This window comes from Kogia breviceps, chromosome 8 (assembly GCF_026419965.1).
Source record: "Kogia breviceps isolate mKogBre1 chromosome 8, mKogBre1 haplotype 1, whole genome shotgun sequence".
Taxonomy (NCBI): domain Eukaryota; kingdom Metazoa; phylum Chordata; class Mammalia; order Artiodactyla; family Physeteridae; genus Kogia; species Kogia breviceps.
Genome location: NC_081317.1, coordinates 116786351 through 116806205, shown reverse-complemented (window position 1 = coordinate 116806205; position 19855 = coordinate 116786351). Strand labels below are relative to the sequence as shown.

The 19855-nt window shown below is 54.2% G+C and overlaps 1 protein-coding gene across 1 annotated transcript in view; it reads right to left on the bottom strand.

The window, feature by feature from the left end:
• Positions 1–19855, bottom strand: part of SH3RF1 (SH3 domain containing ring finger 1) — a 153160-nt gene that overhangs the window by 13301 nt on the left and 120004 nt on the right. Inside the window, 6 exon segments of the mRNA XM_067040083.1 lie at positions 5489–5675; positions 5677–5794; positions 6526–6782; positions 8986–9156; positions 10163–10305; positions 17852–17962. Of these exon segments, the coding sequence (XP_066896184.1) occupies positions 5489–5675; positions 5677–5794; positions 6526–6782; positions 8986–9156; positions 10163–10305; positions 17852–17962 (987 nt within the window).

The window sequence follows — 19855 nt, the reverse complement described above, 5'->3', positions numbered from 1 at the left end:
TAAACACCAATGGGCTCAAGAACCTTGCTCAGTGCTTCTACAAGTCTCCGTGCTTGTTCCTGACGCCCACCTGATGGAACGGGAGTCAGTACTGTCCTCATCGCCTAAGGCTCACCGACGGTCATCACGGTCAGGGGGGACGTGGGCTTCCATCCGAGCCCGCCCTCCTCTCCGGCGGGCTCAGTGCGGCCACATCTCTGGAAGCACCTCTGCTCTGGGGACCATCCACCCGGGCTGCAGGCCACAGAGGCCAGGGGGCCAAGCTCTGCGGGCGGGTCTGCACCTTCCAGACCCGGCTCGGCGGGAACTTCCTCTCCTTAAGACAACGAAACCGCCAAGCCACAGACTACCTTGTTTCTGACAGCGAAACACGAGCTGGGAGGGAGGAAGATCGCGGAGCGAAGAAAGCCACGAGCAGGGACTTCAGGATGAGCGTTCAGGAGAGAAGGAAACGGGCACTTAAACCCTAGATGGATGCTCCAGTTAAGAAACCCAAGAATGGGATGTCCCCGGTGGTCCAGTGGTTGAGACGCCGCGCTTCCAACGCAGGAGCCGTGGGTTCGATCCCTGGTCGGGGAACTAAGATCCAGAGGGCAAAACATAAAATTTAAAAAAAAGAAAAAAAGAAACCCAAGAATAACAGCAAGGGTCCTCGAGCGTCGGCACAGTGACAAAGAAGAAAGGGACAGCTGTTAGGGATCTGGGGCACGAAACTGGATGTGCAGGAAAGCCACCTTCCGGGAAGGTGTTCAGGAGCCTGGGAGCCAGTGCCACGCGGCTGGTGGGCTTGGGAACAAAGGACAATACGGGGAAGGTGCTCCCAGCACCTGAGGGCGTCAGAGATGGATTCTTCTCTTCTCCTGTTGTGAGATTAGGACAGTTGAGCTAATTAAACCATCGGGCTTTAATTAGAGGCCATTTCTTAGGCTAAGTAAACCAGCCCTCCGCCTGCAGACGCCTCCGGGCTGAGAAATCCACACCCAGGACAACGGGTCACAGAGGACTAGTCCTCCTCAAATAAGGTGACACTTAACCTGTAGCCAATCACATAATTCCCCTGCTTTGTTTCTGCATCTTCTGTATAAAAGCCTGGCCCTCAGCTCCTGGCTGGTGTCTCCTGACCACTCTCACTGTGGCACTGCCTGATTTGGACAGAAGTTTGCTCAGATCAAGCTGTTACATTTTTTTAAATGCCTCAGTTATGTTTCAGCAGAACTCAGAGTTTATGAGAAAAGCCGATTACATAATTGGTGCGAATGAAAAAGATTTTATTTCCAGATGAAAGCTTAATAGACCAAAATAATATTTGCTATATTTTGGTATCTAGGGGAAAAAAGCATTTATACACCACCATACTAGTGGCTTTGTTTGAAACCCTGGATCACATTTAAGTTTTAAATGTCTGGCTCTTCTCTAACTTCTAAATAAATATGCAGGAGTTTAAAAAATTTATAATTAGAAAACAATAAAAAATGTACATACATATACATGAGTATCTCATAAGGACTGAGAAATACATCTGCCTGGAGACGAGCTGATCCAATAATGAAGCCTTTAAATGGAGCATGAAGTTAGAAAAATGTCCAGATAAGCAGTTAAACTGACAACCGTAAAAGCTATCAGAGGTCTTACAGAAAAGAAGAAAAACTGTGGTAGAAACGCCCAGAGTTTCAGACAAGAAAACACTGAGATGATGTATAGAAACACATGACAGACCCTCCAATACCTATTTATCAAGCCACACAACACAGGTACTGACAGAGTTAGCTAGCGATTTCACGTCGGGCAAAAACACATTTCTGAGAGTTAGTGAGCGAGGCCTCCCAGACAAATACTCTTCAAGAGGAACAGCTCGGAGCACACATGGGAGGGACCCGCCGTGTGGGGCAGCCTGGCAGCCCCCCAAAGGGCCCCCGTGTGCAGAGAGAGGGCACGATGGATGGGCCCTCATCTGGGGGAGAGTTTATTTACGTACATGGGTGAGGCCGATCACAGAACGACAAGGAAGACAGACATAAGGAGGGAATTGTCAAAGACCTAGATAGTGGCTGCAACTCCCAACTAAAACTAGAATCTCTGATACACTTAGAATCTCGGACACACTTTTCCCTTGACGTGCTGATAATTTTTTTTCATATTTATTTATTTATGTATTTGGCCGCGTCAGGTCTTAGTTGCAGCACTTGGGATCTTCCGTTGTGGTGGGCAGGCTCTTCATTGTGGAGCACGGGCTCTGGGGCGCGAGCTCGGGAGTTGTGGCGCTTGGGCTTAGTTGGCCCGCGGCATGTGGGATCTTAGTTCCCCAACCAGGGATCGAACCCACATCCCGTGCACTGGAAGGCGGATTCTTAACCGCTGGACCACCAGGGAAGTCCCTGACTTGCTGATAATTTAATCTCACAGAAAGCCGAGCTAACTGCAACGTAGGGTCTAACTCTGATCACCTGGGGGAAAGGCAGAGCCCAGGGGCAGAGATGTCCAGCTGGTGAGGACTCAGAAGTAAATGCCCACAAGACAGACTGCCCTTGGTCAGGCTTGAATTCTGAAGTGTAAAAGAACTGATGTTTTAAAGTTCCAAAAAAATATATGCATGACGTGAAACTCAAAAGGAAAGATGCTTCAAGAGCAATGGGAGGGGGCTTCCCTGGTGGCGCAGTGGTTGAGAGTCCGCCTGCCAATGCAGGGGACGCGGGTTCGTGCCCCGGTCCGGGAGGATCCCACGTGCCGCGGAGCGGCTGGGCCCGTGAGCCGTGGCCGCTGAGCCTGCGCGTCCGGAGCCTGTGCTCCGCAGCGGGAGAGGCCACAGCAGTGAGAGGCCCGCGTACTGAAGAAAAAAAAAAAAAAGAAATGGGAGGGCTTTCCAGAATGAGGTTCTAAGCACACAAATGTGAACGACCTCAGCGGATGAAAAGGCAGAGGCACCTAAAGGCACTGATGTGATGCCCCAGGAAGCGGCCAGAAGGACTCCACAAAGAGATCGGGAGAAGGGCCCTAAGAAGAACATGTCACGGCCGTGGCAATTCAAGAAACTGAAGACCGGAATGAGCTCAAACTGGCAAAAATGCTAATGACCAAAAAAAAAAGACTCTGTGTGTGTGTGTGTGTGTGTGTGTGTGTGCTGAGAAAGGAAGAACAAGAGAGACGCGGAGCTGCCGTTTGGGGAGGGTGGTGGGCCTGAGACGCAGGAAGGAAGGAAGAACAAAGTCCCCTGACAGGAGGGAAACGGGGGAGGAGACTGGGATTTAGAGATCAACCCACTCCCCCGCACAGGCTGAATACACCCCAGCGGACAGAGGAAATGAACAGCTGAAATGCAACCAATAATCTGACAGATCCTGGTGAACCTGGGATCAGGGTCAACTCAGCAGGCCAAAGAAGGGCATGTCGAGTCCTCATTTTCCTAAAGACGACAACACGCCTTGCAGACCGTCTGGAAAATCCTAGAACGGTGTATCCGATGAAAGGTTGACGTCGGAAAGGAAGTGAGACCAAGGAAGGGTCTCTTCCAGGAGATGCCGGCTCTAGTCGGTTACAGCAGAAACGACGGGGCAGCCGGGAAACAGCCTGGATGGAAGAGTGGGAGGCGCTCAGAACTCATCTGGCATCCGTCAAGCTCCCCCAGGGTGTCCTGGGCAACAGGGCGGAGAGATGGGGGCAAAGCGGCACTCCTCGTGCTCATCATGGGATCACTGAGTTTCGAGTGACTGGGACGGTCTCTCTAGTGAGCTGGGGACGTTAAATGAGGTGGCAGATTTAGAAAGGGAAATTTGAAATCTGTGACATGAGGAACAGGAAAAAAACCCTGTAGAGCGCAGCCTTTCGAAAAGGAAAAGAACCCTGAGGTGCCCCCCCGGGGTCACGCAGAAAGGAGACCATGATTTTTCTTTCTTTCTTTCTTTCTTTTTTTTCCTTCCCTTCTGCACAGCTTGTGGGATCTTAGTTCCCGGACCAGAGCCTGAACCCAGGCCCTTGGCACCGAGAGTGTGGAGTCCTAACCACTGGACCACCAAGGAACCGAGATCATCATGTTCTGTGTAGCCCCTCAAAACACAGAGCAAGGGTTTGAAGTCGCAGAAGACAGGTGTGTGCTGAAGAAACTTCCTCCGGGTTGGAGGTGCCTGCAGACAGCACGGGCGCCGTGGAGCCAGGGCGCAGGGGCCACAGGGGTCCAAGCGGAGGCCGGCGGCCACTTGTCAAGGCTGGGGACCCGGCAGGATAAACGTGAGGGCCTTACCAGTCGCTGCTGTAACCAATCACCCCAAGCTTCGTGGCAGAAGCCCAGGGTCAGCAGGGCTGGGTCCCCCTGGAGGCACCGGGGGAGAACGTTCCTTGCCATTGCCAGGTTCCAGGACGGCTTGCATTCCCTGGCTTGGGGTCCCCTCCTCGGGTCACCCTGCTCTCTGCTTCCGGCCTCACATCTCCTCGGGCCCCGATCCTCCTCCCGTCCTTACATGAGGGTCCGTGTGCTTATACTGGGCCCACCCGGGTAATTCAAACGTCTTTAAACCTTTAGTTTCATCCCATCCATGAGATCCCCTCTGCAGTGTAAGGAAACGTATTCTCAAACGTCAGGGCTCAGGACACGGGCCTCCGTGGGGAGCCATTGTTCCGTCTAGCGAAGGTGAGCTTCAGCCTCGGAGATTCCACGAGTTCCTCCCTGGGAGGCCTGCGGCTGAAGAGTCTGCTCTCCCCTGACACACCGTCCCAGAATCTTCAAATCTAAACTGTAAACTAATTCTTCTGAAGATACTGGCGAAGCTGACCACGTCAGCTCGGGTTCAAGTTCAACGCAGTTAATTATAAACACTGAACAGATACCGATCTTTTGCAAAAACACTCATGGTTAACTCAACAATTAAATATTAACTTTTTAGCAGCCCGTAAAGTTCATTTCCTTACAAACCCCTGCTTACAGGCTTCCCTCCCTAACCACTTAAACAGAGCGACACACACGACCACGGGGCCTGGTGAGGACACTGGAGCTACGGGCCAGCTCTGGGGAAAGTCGCGAACGACGACAACACAGTTACGCACAATCCGCGGCCGCCCGGCTCCTTCTGTGCGCATTTAATCCCCGGGCACCTCCCTTGTCGCCAAACGCCAACTAGAACTTAGTCTTCCAAACACAGCTTCCCACTTACATCTTCTTTCAAATTCAGGCCCAAAGGAGAGGATTTTAAAAGATCTATCACATTAGAAAATAATTTCCTCCCTGTATCTCAAGTCAAGAGAAAAACTATCCACACAGACTATAATCAATCATAGTGCAGGAACACTGAAGCCGCAAGTAATACTTCTGATCAACCGTTTCTAGCCCTTAGTGTATTAAGTACATTTCTGCAGAGATGTTAACCAGAAGCAAAGCTCACGAAACACAGGAGGGGCTAAGGTCAGCGAGGGGGTGGGGTAGAAGCCCCCAGAGGCAGACCCCAGCTTCCCACACCAGGGTCTAACCGCAGAGAGCCGGGCCGGCCCTTGGGGTGGTCACCTTGCTGTCCTTGTCTGGCTTGGCCGCTGAGCCGCTGTCGGGAGAGGTGGGCGGCCCGGGGAGCACGGTCACCGGGCGACCGCCGGGCTCGGTCTCCAGGGAGGCGGCGGGGAGGCTCGGCGGGGCCGCAGCGCAGGCCAGGGGGGCGCCGACCCGGCCCAGGCTGCCAGCAGCCACGTGGGCGGGGGGGGCCCATCGGGCCGGGGGGCTGGGGCGAGGCCAGGGGGTGATGGGGCAGCCCCGCGGCGCTCTGAACCTGGATGGGCGTCACGGCCGCCGTGGGGCGCTCCTGGCTGTGCGCCGAGACTGGAGAACGGGAGACAAGAGCAGAGTTAGACGTGGATGCGCGCCGCCCACCGACCGCGCCCGACCCGACCGCGGCGGCTGAGGAGCGCTCACTTAGTCTCGGCGGGGCCCCTGGACACCGCCCTTCCGGGTCCCGGATCGGGCCCACGTCTGCTGAGTGCCTGCGAGCCCCCTTCACCCAGGGACCCAGCGACGCCCCTACAGGGTCAGGTCAGGCTGGCCCCGGAGCTTTTTTATCATCATCACGCTCCCTTTTCTCAGGAACCTTTTCCCTTCCTTTGGCTATTCTGATAGAACCGAACAGCCTCCTCTGCCACTGCTACCTAAGACTCTTGGGAGGTTCTCAATGCTCTAGAAAGAGGGAAGCTGTTCAAGGTCCGGCCGGGTCCGCGGCAGAGCTGGGAAGAAGGGCACACCAGACACCCGGCACGGCGGCCCTCGCGCTGCCACGCCGCTGCAGCGGTGGATTCGGGACCGTCTGGTCGCGAGCACGGAAGTCCCATTTTCAAGTGCCATCGACGTCGCTAGGGTCCACCTAGTTCCCTTCAGACGCTCCATCTGTAGATCGGGCTTGAATTCACGAGCCGGGCAGGCAAGTGGCTGTGACTAGACTGTGCCTGCCCGTCCCCTGATGTCATTCATGACTTTAAAGCTCCACCTGTCCTTCTCCGCACCTGATGTTGGTCAGGGCCCCCCCCCCCTTCCTGGTGCCACCGGCCCGGCCCCCCTACCTGTCCTCACGGCGCTGCGTGCCTGGCTGACGGTCATCTGCCCGGACATGTGCAGCAGGACCTTGGCCTGGGGACTCGTCTGGATGTGAGCTGCTGACACCACGGCAGTGGGGACCCCGGGACCGCCGGCGACGCCGTTCCCGGGGGGCTTCTGGGCAGGAGCTCCTGTGGGGGGAGGGCTGGCCGGTCCCCCCCCCCGACTTGTCTGGCCAGCGGTCGACATGGGGACTTTACCCTGGGAAGCGCTGGTCACTGCCCTGCCGAGACAGAAGCCCAGTCCATCAGCAAGACAGGAGACAGAACAATTAACGACCAGAAAAACGATGCAGAGCTTAAACTGAGTCGGAGAAAAACCACACGTCTCTCTGCTCAAGGACATACGGTTCCTGGTCTCAGCTCCCACCTGGAGCTAAACATCCCCACCGGCTTCCAGGCCCTGGAGAAGCCAGTCTGTTAGATGACAGTGTCTATGTTGTCACGGCTGTGTTCGCGTGCCCCGCCCTCCTCCCTAACGGCCCCGTGCACGCGTGCGTGTGTGCACACACTTTCCAAGGTCCCCTCCGGCTTCCTTCGAACTACCTTAATCTCATCCATGTTTCAATCCTGTCATTCCCAGCAGCCTGGCCGAAGGCTCAGGCCTAAGACCTCAGGATTCTACGCTGTTTCAGGTGGATTTCTTCCTTCTATGACCCTTGATTACAAAGCACGATGTGTTATTTTTTAAGTAAATTCCTTATTAAATACTCCTGACTCAGTAAAAGTTCCCTGAAAGCAGGGCCATGTGCAATGGTTCTTTTCCACTCCTCTTGTACGTGCACCGTTACAGGGGTACAGCCAGCTATAAACAAATGTTTACTGGATGAATTTTACGAAATTAGGTTCAGGGTAGTTTTACGTAACGTATTTTTTAAATGTTCAAAATTCATTTAAACAACAATTCTATAGATAGTAACTTTCTACCAAGCAGAATACTTCATTAACTTGAACCTCCTTATCACTCACTAAGAGGAATAACAGAGAATGTGCTGTGTCAGTGAGCGTCTCTCCAGAGACTTTTTGATAATCTGTATTTGAATCTTATGGAGATGTTTTCCTTCACTAACTTGAGTTTTTGTTGTTGCTTGGTTCATCTCCCTCAGTTGTTGTGGCTTTTTGTTTGTTTTCTTCCCACCAGGGAAGATACAGCTGCCACGCTCTGGATGTGAATGTAGTTTTTCACGTATACCGAGAGGAACGTTTAGATGAAACCTCTCCAAGTCAAATGAAAGCTACCATTCTGTCACCATCTGCAAACAGAATGATTTCCATTTGATTAGGCTGCTGGCCAGCCTCTGAGTCAAGGCCAACAGCTGACAACGTGTCAGTTCATTAGACTATTTACTTAAAACCAGGGACTTTGCGAAATGATTTAACACAGTTAAGCTGGACCATTTATGAAGAGTCAGGTGGCCCCAAACTGGGGCTTCGTCTACGATGATGCCATTATAGGTCACTGCGTCCGTTCCAGGGCTACTCTCCTCAGTGCCTAGAAAGGGGACTACCTTTAAATAAAGTGAAGACGCTACACCTATACGTCTAAAGCTCTTGCTTCCTGCTGCCCTCAAACACGGTTTCTCAACCTTGGTGACACTTGGGGCCGGAGAGCTCCCCTCTGCGCAGGCTGTGCCGTGCCCTGCGGGTGTCCTCTGCGTCCCTGGTTTCCGTGCGCTGGAGACCAGCAGCACTCCCACCCCGCATCGTGACAATCAGAAATGTGCCCAGACACTGCCGAGCTCCCCTGGGGAACAAAACTGCCCTCATTTGAGAAGGGTGAAGGAGCTACGTCATACTGAAGGCGTTCTGCTTCTGACTGTATTACAGAAAATAATTTTGAGAGTTCAGAGGTGACCACCAAGCTATTGGAATAAATGGCCGGCTTTCGGCACCTCTTCACCAGGTGACCTCAGACGGGCTGCTTAACCTCTCCACCTCCACGAGCTCAAACGCTGAGTGGGGATCAGAACAGCACATACATCAGGGAGCTCTGTAAGGACGCGGCGTTAACGTTATGTAATGCTTCTAGAAATCTGCGTGTCTGACATCTTGTAAGCATCGCACAAACATGAAGGTATTAATAATATCGCTTCTATTTATACTAAATGCTACGTTTTTAATTTTCTAGCAGAAAAATATTGAAAATGCTGTCGTTGAGTCTTCTCACATGTAACTTAAAGCAAATAATTTAAAACCCAGTACGTTTATTGGTAGAAACCTACAATTTCACATACATCCATGTGAAGAGTCAGCTAAGATTTTGAGAAGTAGAAGGGATTTCGGCAAATACAGAGAGGGATCTTTAAGATGTCGGCTGTGTAACAAGCAGTTGTAACGGGAGGAGGAATCCTGGACAGGCCGAAAACCACGGGAAAGGACAGAGCTTCTCCTGTTCAGGACTCAGCAACCACTTACTCAGAGCCCTACCTCGTGACGGGGGCCACATAATTGCCAGGGAAGACCCCTATCTTGCTGGTGTGCATAGACGTGCCCTTGAACCAGCCGTCCTGGCAGCGCTCGAACACGAGAAACATCTCCCCCTTCCTCAGCTCCAGCTCGTCCTCTTTCCGGGGGGTGTAGGGATAAACGGCAACATACCTAGAAGAGGAAAAAACAGTTGATTTCAAGCTGAGTAACAGACCGCAAGATGCTCAAAACTCTTCTTTGGCACAAAGCCTCGGACGTTTCATACAAAAGTACACAGAAAGTACAGTCCTTTAAGCCGTGAGCAGCCTTGGTCACTGTCCACTGAACTGCCACCTACATAGAAAAGACAGAGGCCTCCTGACCCAGAACCGCCCACCTGGCCCTCCCGGTGTGAAGGCGATGATCCCTCCAAATGGTACTCGTGGGTGCGAAGGAATTAATGCAGCTTCCCAGGGTGCAAGCCTGCTGTGAGGCGTCAGGTGCCCACTGGGAAAACTGAGCCCTTCAGACGGCCCTGGTCAGACTTGGGAAGCAGCCCGGGCAGGGACACGCGGTCCGAAATCCCGCTGGGAAGCTCGGCACACGGCTGAACGCGCGTCCGTGCGCTCGGCCAGGGAAGACACTGAATTTGCAAGAGTCAAAGGCAAGGCAAGTGCAGATCGCAGAGAGCCCCCAACAGCTCCTCCGTGCGCGGGACCGCGCCCCAACACACGGAGCCCGCAGATCGGCGGGCCACGTGCGCCAGGCTCCGAGCGTCTCCCGGGTCAGTGCACACAGGGCAGAAGCCTCCAATGCCGAGATGCACCGGGCCACGGGGAGCCCCTGCACGCGATAACGTCCAGACTTTTCACCGTAGGGGACCTGCAGCTTTTCACGCGCACACTCTGCCAGGGTCTGGCCTCTGCTCAGCCCCTCCCTGTTCCCGAGCATCCTTACGCAGGGGTCGAAGGTGAGGACGAAGCCCTGGCAGGAGTGGCGGAGGAAGGCTGGGAGACCCGCACTTAGCAGGCCGGCTGCCCGGTGGCCCATCCTCAGACCCACTCGGTTTCCGCTTCCTAATGAATGACACGCTCGACCAAAGTATACGACACCACCCTGGCACCAGCGCCCCCCAGAGAGCCGTTCCCCACGTCTCCACTCGGGCTCGGTCCGCGGCCAGAAAGGACGCCGCACTTACACGCTGGGGCGCGTCTGCGGCCGTGAGTGCGTGGTCTGGTCAGTGGGTCCGGCCACGGGTCTGGAGCCCATCCCGGCAGCAGCAACGGCGCCCATGGGGGTGGCCTCCTGGAGAGGGGGCGGGGGGAGAGGAGGATTCATAGTCTGGAGAGAGAGACAAAAAAGAAGAAAAACAAATGAGTTATGCACATCTTTCACAGCCAAGAGGAGGGAAGAGGAATCAGAAACCCATGAAAAAAGGCATCGGTGGAATCCACGCAGAACAGAAGCAGCTGCCCTGTGCAAAAGCCGCCTCGGAAAAGAGTCCTCTTTGTTACCCTTTAAGATCTTAGAGCCACAGCGACCCCTTCCCCACACAGGTAAGTCACCACACCTGGGAGAAGGGAAAGAAAAAAAAAAAAAATGACACAACTGCGTGTAATTTTAACACTGATGGCACTTTTAAGGCAAACCAGGACCAGGATCCAAATGCCTTTCAAGGGGGCGGCTATAATGTCACCCTGCTTGCTAGGAATTAATTTGTGATTGTTTCCGCAACCCGAAACTTAAAACACCACGGGAAACAATTCAGCTGCACTGTGTCGCAAACCATCCCCGCAAAAGAAAATTTCCTTTGATGCCTGGTTTCCCAAAACCACACACAATAGCAAGCCACAATCACTGGGCCATTGTTTTTACTTTTGTTTATTCTCTTCTTAGCTCTGCCAGCTTTTGAAATTTAGGACTATCGAGGCTGGTAATCTTTAACAAGTACACCGTGAGCAGCTGCTGGTTCCTTTATGGGCTCTGCCTACAGGACTCCGTGCCTTTTCAGAATCAATGGAGCAATTGTTACCTTCTGATCTATAACACCCCGGATAATTCTTTAGGGTCTGGGTACCGAAACTCCTGGGAAAACAGGCACACAAAGACCTGCCCAAACCCCTGCCTCGCCTGCCCTCCCCAAATCTTTGAACCATTCCACGTAAACACCGAATCAAAGGAGAAATAAGGAGGCTGAGGACTGCCCCTTGGGAGGGGTGCGTGGCGTCTCCACATCAGCTTAAAAGAAGAAAAAGCCCCACGGTTTCTAAACATAGGGAACAGCAATTTGTTTCTATTTTTTGGAAAAAAAATTTAATCTCATCTACGTTTCCTTCATCTGCCTATTCATGTACACGGTTCCAGAAACAAAACCGAGTAGAAAAGGATATCAAATTTCCAGACACACGCTGCAACCGTTTCACACATTATATTTAATTTTTCGACCTCGGAGAAGGCCTTTTCCACCCTGCAGCCGCGGCAGGACACCCAGTGCAGGATAAAGGGCGCACTGCGGTCCCAGGGCGGGCGGGGTGGTGGCGACAGTCGCAGAGCAGGCCGCCCTGCGCCCCGGGGCAGCTCCAGGGAGGCACACACGGGGCCTGCGGCCTTTGCCACCTTTAACCAGGAGAAGGCCAAGCACTCACGCCGCTGGCCTCAGGGACACAGTGGAGACAAATCGAGACAATCCTGGCGGAAGACTCGGCGCACGTGACCCGGGCGGGTCCTGGGCAAGGGCACTGAACAGAACAGCGGCTGGAGGGCGTGAAATCACCCGAGTCCGTCTCCTCCAGTCTCCCCAGGCCTCGCCTCGGAGCCGCGGAGCCGCGGGGGCAGGCGGCACAGGGGACAAAAGGAGCCCAGGCCACCCACCCCTGGAGTCACTCAGAGCAGAGCCAAGGGCCCACTCGGCTGAGGAGAATTCCACTGGCAAAGGGAAGAGAGGAAAACTGTCTACTGCATCTGCACGTCAGTGACACAGAGGCTGTACTAAACTGGCCCTACGCGGAAAAAGGCAAAAAAAAAAAAGAGGAAAGACAATCTAGGGACCTGATAAAAACACAGGCCACGCTGGTGGTGACAAAATGTAAGAACACATCACCTCTTACAGTTAAAGAATGCAGAACGGGAATGTCTGGTGTAGGTGACTTTTACAAAGAGTGAGTCAGGAGGCATCTGAGATCTGGCAAAAGAGAGGCGGGCCTCGAAGACCCCAAAGGCGGTGCTGCGGGCAGGATGCGGCTCTCTCTCTCACGGGTGGTGCTGGTAAAACCGGGCAGACTTCTCCCCGTTGCCGGGCTGCGTATCTTCGGAGAATGTGCGTGTGTGTGTGCGCGTTCGTGGGGGGCTCAGCACACAGAAAGACTAGCGCTTACACTCAGGTTCCCCAGCGTGGCTGCGCCCCGGGGCCGGTCGGATGCCAGGGCCCCAACGTGTCCGGGGCCGGGCCGGGCCGGCCAGGAGGTCCCGTGGGCCGCTTGGTGAAGACCCCACGCTGAGAGAATCCGGGGACGTGGACGTGCGGCAGCGACCGCGTCCTCCGGTCACCACACGGCCAGGCGCCGGGGGCCAGGACACACCCTCCTGCCGCAGCAAAGGCACCTGCGGGCTGCTGGGAGCGCAGGACACCTCTGGTCACGACGGCGTTCAGAAGCCAACACCACGCCTGTCACCGCCGTCACCAGACACTGATCTAAAGCAGCAGGGCTGGGAAGCGGGCCCACGCTGAGCCGCGTGGAGGGGCCGAGGGCCAGGGGAGCGGGGCCGGGCCCCCGGGGTCCAACGCAGGGGACCGGACGTCAGCCGCGCTGCTGCTGAGGCGGGCCTCTGCAGATCCAGACCCTCTCCTACCCTCTCCACGGGGCAATGGTCTGAGGCCATAACGACGGTCTCTGAATAATATACTTTGCTTAAAGCCAGGGCTCGGGGGGCAGGGTCTGTAGTGGGAAATGGTCTCGTCCGCCCTGCCCAGGTTCTGTCCCCGACCCACTGATCTCTCGGAAGAGACAGCTTTACACCGTGGAGGACACCTAGGGTTTGGGGTCAGAAACACAGATTCTAGCCCCAGCTCAGCCTTTGAGGGCCGCCCTGGGGCTCCCGCCAAGAAAGAAGCGTCCTGTATGAGTGACCGGTTCCAGGCCACCGACGGGCCACATCCACTAGTGGACAGTGAGAGTTCAAGGACGGCCTGTGGCCCCCTCCTCTCTCCCCTCCCTGCACCCAGCCCCGAGGTGCCTGGGGGCCGAGCTCCACGAGGTCCTCACCCTGGCCGAGGGCTGCAGGCCGCTGACCAGGAAAGCGCTTTGCCTGGACGGAGCCTGGGGTTCTGACGGTAAAAGGTCCACGTTCTTTCCGACCATCCTTCCTGTGTGTCCTCACGTATGCCCCTCCCTCTGCTCCAGGGTAGAAAAGTGGCCGCTGGCATAGACTTTGGGCACTTCTGGGTCCTCCGAGCAAAGACCATTTAATACCCCCCAACCTCGCCGTCACTTCTTCTTGAACATCCAAGCCCAGTGAACCCACTTTCAACCTCCCTCCAGGGTCTTCCCGTGCCGTGAACTCACGCAGGTGCTCGGCCACCGAGGGGACAGCGGGAGGGGCGGCTGGTCACCCCTCCTCGGGGCAACGGTGCCACCAACTCCCAGAGCATCGCCGCCTGCACGCGGCCACAGGTGTGCAGCTATCTGAGTATTCTGCCTTTAGTAAACAACGAGTAGGAAACAGAAAAATGGAAGCCCTGATAACCAGCGAGTCAAAAGAAACACTCAGGTGTCAGCATTCAGTAAAATTAAGAAGATGGAAAAGTGAGTTTTTCATCTCATCTGGACACTCCCTGGAACTCAGTCACTCACTCGTGGGCACAGCTATGAAGACAAGAGAAAAAATTAAAGAGTATATTTAAAAATGCCAGAGACAGATGCTTGGAAGATGATATCGGAAGGGGAGACGTAATTAAGAATTTGGTAAATTTAAAAAAACCTCTCTGGGAATGGACTTTCTCTCGCCAATGGCCTTGGACGCGTGAGGAGACACACCCACGCCGTCCGCTGACTTTGCAGAAATGGCGTCCGAGGGGTTCTCACCAGCGGCAGGTCAGGGAGGCGGCCCTTCTGGCGCCCTGGGCACAGCGGAGGCTCAGGACGGAGGCTGCTGTTAGAACTCACGAGGCTGCAGAGTCAGAGACTGCCTCGCCGTCCTTGCGTCCCCATCACCCAGCTCTGTCCCGGGAGGCGACGGACCCTCAACGAGGGCTTCGCTAATGAGGAAGCGTCCTGTGCGCCTGCCGCCCTCAGGGCAGTCTGATATGGAACAGGAGGCCTTGGTTCCTGAGGCGCCAGGGTCCTTCTCTGGGGTCGCTATGGCGGTTCTGTCCATATCCTGGCCCCATTCTGGTCGTCAGAACTGCTGCCAATTCCAGACGCTTGACTTTTGCTTCTCACGCTGCCAAGCTGGGCGGTCCCGTCCCTGACCCTCCAGACCCTCCCACCACGGGTGACAATGGGCTCAGCACGTCTTGGCTATCCCGAGAACATGACATCATCTAATTTTGTGTCTTTAAGTGCACACACGCGCGCGCGCACACGTTTTAGTGGTGGGTACACACCGTTGGGTGCAATCTGATTTCAACTTGGCCATGGACCGTATCTGGCCTTTTCTGACCTGGCTACCTTGTGACATCTTGTAGCTAAACACCTCTCAGCTGGTCCAGAGGATCAGGGATCACCCATCACTCGTTTCACAAGTTCTTCTGCCGCTGCACACAGGACACGAGAGCAAGCTCTTCAACCTCCTCCCCTCACAGAATTAGCTGGGAAAAAAAAAACCCTCCCCAGGGCTTCCCTGGCGGCACAGTGGTTGAGAGTCCGCCTGCCGACGCGGGGGACGCGGGTTCGTGCCCCCGTCCGGGAAGATCCCACGTGCCGCGGAGCGGCTGGGCCCGTGAGCCGTGGCCGCTGAGCCTGCGCGTCCAGAGCCTGTGCCCCGCAACGGGAGAGGCCACGACAGCGAGAGGCCCGCGTACCGCAAAAAAAAACCCAAAACACAACAACAAAACAAAACAACAACAAAAAAACCCCCCTCCCTGCCATGAATAGTGTGATGTCTGAATTAGATAGATGTAATACCAGTTTTGCTTCTATTATTAGATATTTAACATTTTAACTGTTATCTGTGAGATGTACAGGACAATATGCTCATAATTCCACTCTGAATAAAGATGAAAAAGTCTCAACTTATGAAAAAAGTGCTAGAAATAACGTTCATGTCCTAGTCCAGCAGAGGTCCTTATCACCTCAAGTCCACACTGGGAAACTTCCCTGGTGGTTCAGTGGGTAAGACTCCACGCTCCCAATGCAGAGGGCCCGAGTTCGATCCCTGGCCGGGGAACTAGATCCCGCACGCACGCTGCAACTAAGACCCAGTGCAGCCAAAACAAATAAATAAATAATTAAAATAAATAAATGAAATAAAATCCACACCAGGAAAAGCCTGGTTTCCTTCCCACCACGCCGCCTACGCTTGCTGTGATCGCACTCAAAGTCTTGGGAAAGGTTTCACATTTTAAACAGGATACTTGCCAGGTTGATGGAAGACACAGAGGGCACATGTCACTGAGATTTCTCCACTGAAACCTAACATACTAAATCCAAAGCATTCCTGCCAGCCGACCGGGGACTCTGAGATCTAGACATCTCCCGGGGTGACAGGCAACAGACCTGCTTATAATTAGCTTTCCATTAAATGGAATTGGCATAGACTCAGCGTTAATAAACCATCCTCTTGCTGAACATGCAGGCTCTCTTGTATGATCCGGGGATGAAATGGCTGAATGTAAATTAATTTTTGTGTGTTCATGCTCTCTCGTGACCTGTCGCATCTATATGCCCTAGAGTGTGCCCAGCTGAGATTAACTGGCCATTTACCGTATCATAAAATTGTCAGCCCACAAGGGTTGAAACTCAGACAGCTCTTCGCCTTTTCCACTAATTAATTTGTCTAAGATAGAAAAGTCAGTCTTTTTTCCCTTAAGAAATGAAATCAGAATTTTTCTACGTGAAGTAGTCATCTGGAGATGGAAATTCCAACAGGTTGTGAACGTACTGGGGTGGGAAGGGGAAGAAAGGGAGGGCGGGAGGGAAGGGAGGAAAGGGTCTTCTCTGGGGATGAGAGGTCATGAAGATTGGGCAACTCGGCTCTGGTCGGAACGCCCAGGGCCAAGAGAACCTCAGGGGAGCCACCTTTTCATAAGAATTGCCTAACTTTCACCATCTCCATACAGGAATCAATGCAAGTTCTCCCACCCCAAACAGCTGTACTATCAAGGAAGCTGTGATTGTTCCAGAAACATTAATAAAAAACTTCAACCTCTAGCCGGAACTTATTAACCTCCTTTTAAATTCAGGTGCATGCTTAACTCTATGAAAAGCTTTCAAAAGTCTACATCAAGCTAGGTACTATATATCCCACCTTATTTCAAAGTCAGCTTTCAACTATTCATAAAATGTATCAAGACAAAATAAATATAACATAAGAAAACGAGGCAAAAGGTAAGCAGCAATGCTGTGAGGTCCTTGCTGGGGGGGGTGAGGGGAGGTGCAGATCTATCTCTAAGCAGCTGAGCAGAGAGAAACTGAATCTCCACAACACATATAAAGTCCACAACCTGAAAACAAACCAGCGCGGAGAAGCCTCCCGATTCCCGGTACACAGAGTGGAGAAAACCCCAGCAATGCGGCAGGCGGAGCCCCAGGCTCTGAGGAAAGCAGCGGGCATGCTGCACCCGCCGCACCCCTCAACAGAGGCCGACACTCTGCACGGTCACCTCCCTGAGGTCCAGGCAGCGCCGCCTCCCCGAAGCAGATGCGATCGCCCTCACGTTCTAGGCGGGGAGCAGAGGCTCACAGAGGCCGAGCGACCCCACTGCCGTATCACAAAGGAGAGGCTGGGCCGGACCCCCATCGCCGACCACACTGCTTCCTCTGAGAGCGTCACACCTGGAGGAGACTCTGTAAAGCAAGCTAAGGGCTGGGGTCCACCGGGGAGAAGGCACTGAGTGTGATCTTTTCTATCCTCATGCAACTAACTCAGCACTGGGAGAAACAGTCTGAAAGTGGAGCGAGGCGGCCGCCTGGACCAGAGAGGCTGGCTGGCTCCTAGCAGTTCCCCTGCAGGGTTAGTAAACATGGATCTCAGCCATGGTGTCGCTGCTTCCCGAGGTCGAATTTCTTGTCCCTTCCTTTTCGATCTTCTCCCCACAGAGTTCTTCTTTGTATCCGCTTCCCTCGAGTGCCCTGGCTCTTCCTGCTAATTTCCCCGTTAGGCGGTCTGAAAGCACTCACAGCGGTTTTGCCTGCAGGCTGCGGGGCTTTCTGGAGCATCACACATCTGATGACCTCCAGGGAGGCCAGTCACACAGACCAACAGAAGACCAGGAACCCGGAAGGGCAACTGTCATCGGAGACAGGAATCCACGCATCGCGTGACCCGAGGCAAAGCACAGGCCTCTAGGATGCCCGGCTCCCTCAGTACTGGGGTAGATAAATACATGCCTGGTCTAGAAGCCCCAAAAGAAGCAAAGGTTAATAAGCCTTCGGAAAATCAGGCCGGACTTTAATGAAAGTTAAAAGTACTTCACGGAGCTCTTCCTGTAGCCTCAGGCCACCGACCCTTGCCAGTAAAATAAAGTGCTGGCTGCCGGCCTGAGACTTGGCGATTTTTTTGCTAAAACGAATAGAGAGAGAGAGAGAGAGAGAAGGAGAGCTCGAGACCCCACCCTCACCAAGCGTCGTGGAGAGCCGCGGCGTCAGGAGGGCGGCAGCCAGACCGCGCGGCTGCGTACCTGTGCGCGGCAGGCCCGGGGGTCCGGCGGGAGGCAGCGGCGCACACTCACCGAGAGGGCGGCCGGGTAGGGGGCCTCGGGCGGGACCGTGGACGAGGGGCCCGCGGTCACCGGGCTGCTCGGCGGTGGGGTCACAATCAACCCGGCGGTGCTTATGTGGACCTGCCAAGGAAAAAAGAGGGAGTGAAAGAGGACGCACGCACAACACAGGAGACCGGCCAAGCCCCGGGCACCGAGTCCCGGCGAAACATCCGGGACCCGCCGCTCCCATCACCGCGGCAAGGCGGAATCCGCTTCCGGTTATCCCGCCCAAACGCGCTGGGGCCCTAAGGAGCCACGTGACACACGCTGGTCACGATGACGTTTCGCGTCCAGAATCCACGGCTGCTGGCCTTGCCGACGGCCGCTGCCTCACGTGAGTGCTGCTGAGACCTGCCTGGCCTGCAACGAGCGCATTCACACCTTCCCAAGGATCCTGTGCCCGTGCGCTGTCCTGAACGCTCACCAGTCCACCAGCTCGTTACCTCTACACGACATGCTTCAGGCATCGTGCCATCTTCCGGATCCTTTCTCATGACTCGGGCCCTTCCGTGGGGAGGCGGAATTAAAATGCAGCTGCCCGGACTGCCCGTCGCAGGCAATTATTTACAAAACCTCTCGGGGAACAGGTCAAGCCAAACTAGCTGTTTTCAAAGGTGTCTTATCGGGACTTCCCTGGCGGTCCAGTGGTTAAGACTTTGCCTTCCAATGCAGGGGGTGCGGGTTCGATCCCTGGTCAGGGAGCTAGGATCTCACGAGCCTCGGGTCCAAAAAACCAAAAACATAAAAAGCAGAAGCAATACTGTAACAAATTCAATAAAGGCAAAAAAAAAAAAAAAAAAAAAAAGTCCACATCAAAAAAAAAAAAGTCTTTAAAGAAAAAAAAACAAAACGGTGTGTTATCCACGACACTGCCCAAGATTAACTGACTAAAAAGAAACAGTTATTCAGGTGATTTCATCGCAGCTGTCCGGCCACCTGATCAATTCGGCTCTCCCGCTGCACCCCGGGTGTGACTACAGACCGATGGCGTGGGTTCCCGCACAAACGGGAAGTCTTCCCTCCACTATTAAAGGAGTGTGGCTCGGGCTTCCCTGGTGGCGCAGTGGTTGAGAATCCGCCTGCCGATGCAAGAGACACAGGTTCGTGCCCTGGTCCGGGAAGATCCCACATGCCGTGGAGCAACTGAGCCCGTGAGCCATGGCCGCTGAGCCTGTGCGTCCGGAGCCTGCGCTCCGCAACGGGAGAGGCCACAACAGTGAGAGGCCCGCATACCGCAAAAAAAAAAAAAAAAAAAAAAAAAAAAAAAAAAAAGGAGTGTGGCTGGATGCTACCTTGTCTCCCCAGGAAACAACGTTCCACCAAAACTGCTGGGCTTTTTGTAACAAAAACGTACCCCCAAACCTAGTTTCCTCAATCCCAATAATTAGGAAAAAGATTATCAGGACAAAGAGAGGCTCAGAGATCAGTTCCCAGACGGCCTGAAGGACATTTCCTGCCAGGCAAGGGCAACCAGCATCCTAGCACACAGCTGATTTTCACAGGTCAAGTCTGAGCTACGTGGAATCCACATCCTTGTAAAGCTACACCTGTACCTGGCAGCTCATACACTGACTGAGCCTAAGCAGAGCCAAGGGGCACCTCCACAAAGGCTCCCCCCAGACCTCCGTTTCGGTCTCTCCTGCGAACCAGCCTATCTCCTCTCAAATTCTAATGAGCCGCACATGGACTTTTCCTCCTAGGATAAAACCTAGTGGCCTCTGGCCATCCTATTCAGGAAACCTGTTTGTGTACGTACTCTGAGGACAACTACGTACTCTGATGCAAGCCGGCATCACAGAGAAGACGAGTCTTTCTTCGAAGATACGTGAGGCTCCGTTCAAAGTGCACGCTGTTACCTAGGAACCTTCGGGGTGGGAAAAACTCACCGAAACTCAGCCTCCAGGGCCTGACCCTACAAGCTGCGGAGGAAGCCCTCACTAGCGTCTGACGTCTCTCCAGGAGCCCCGGACCGCG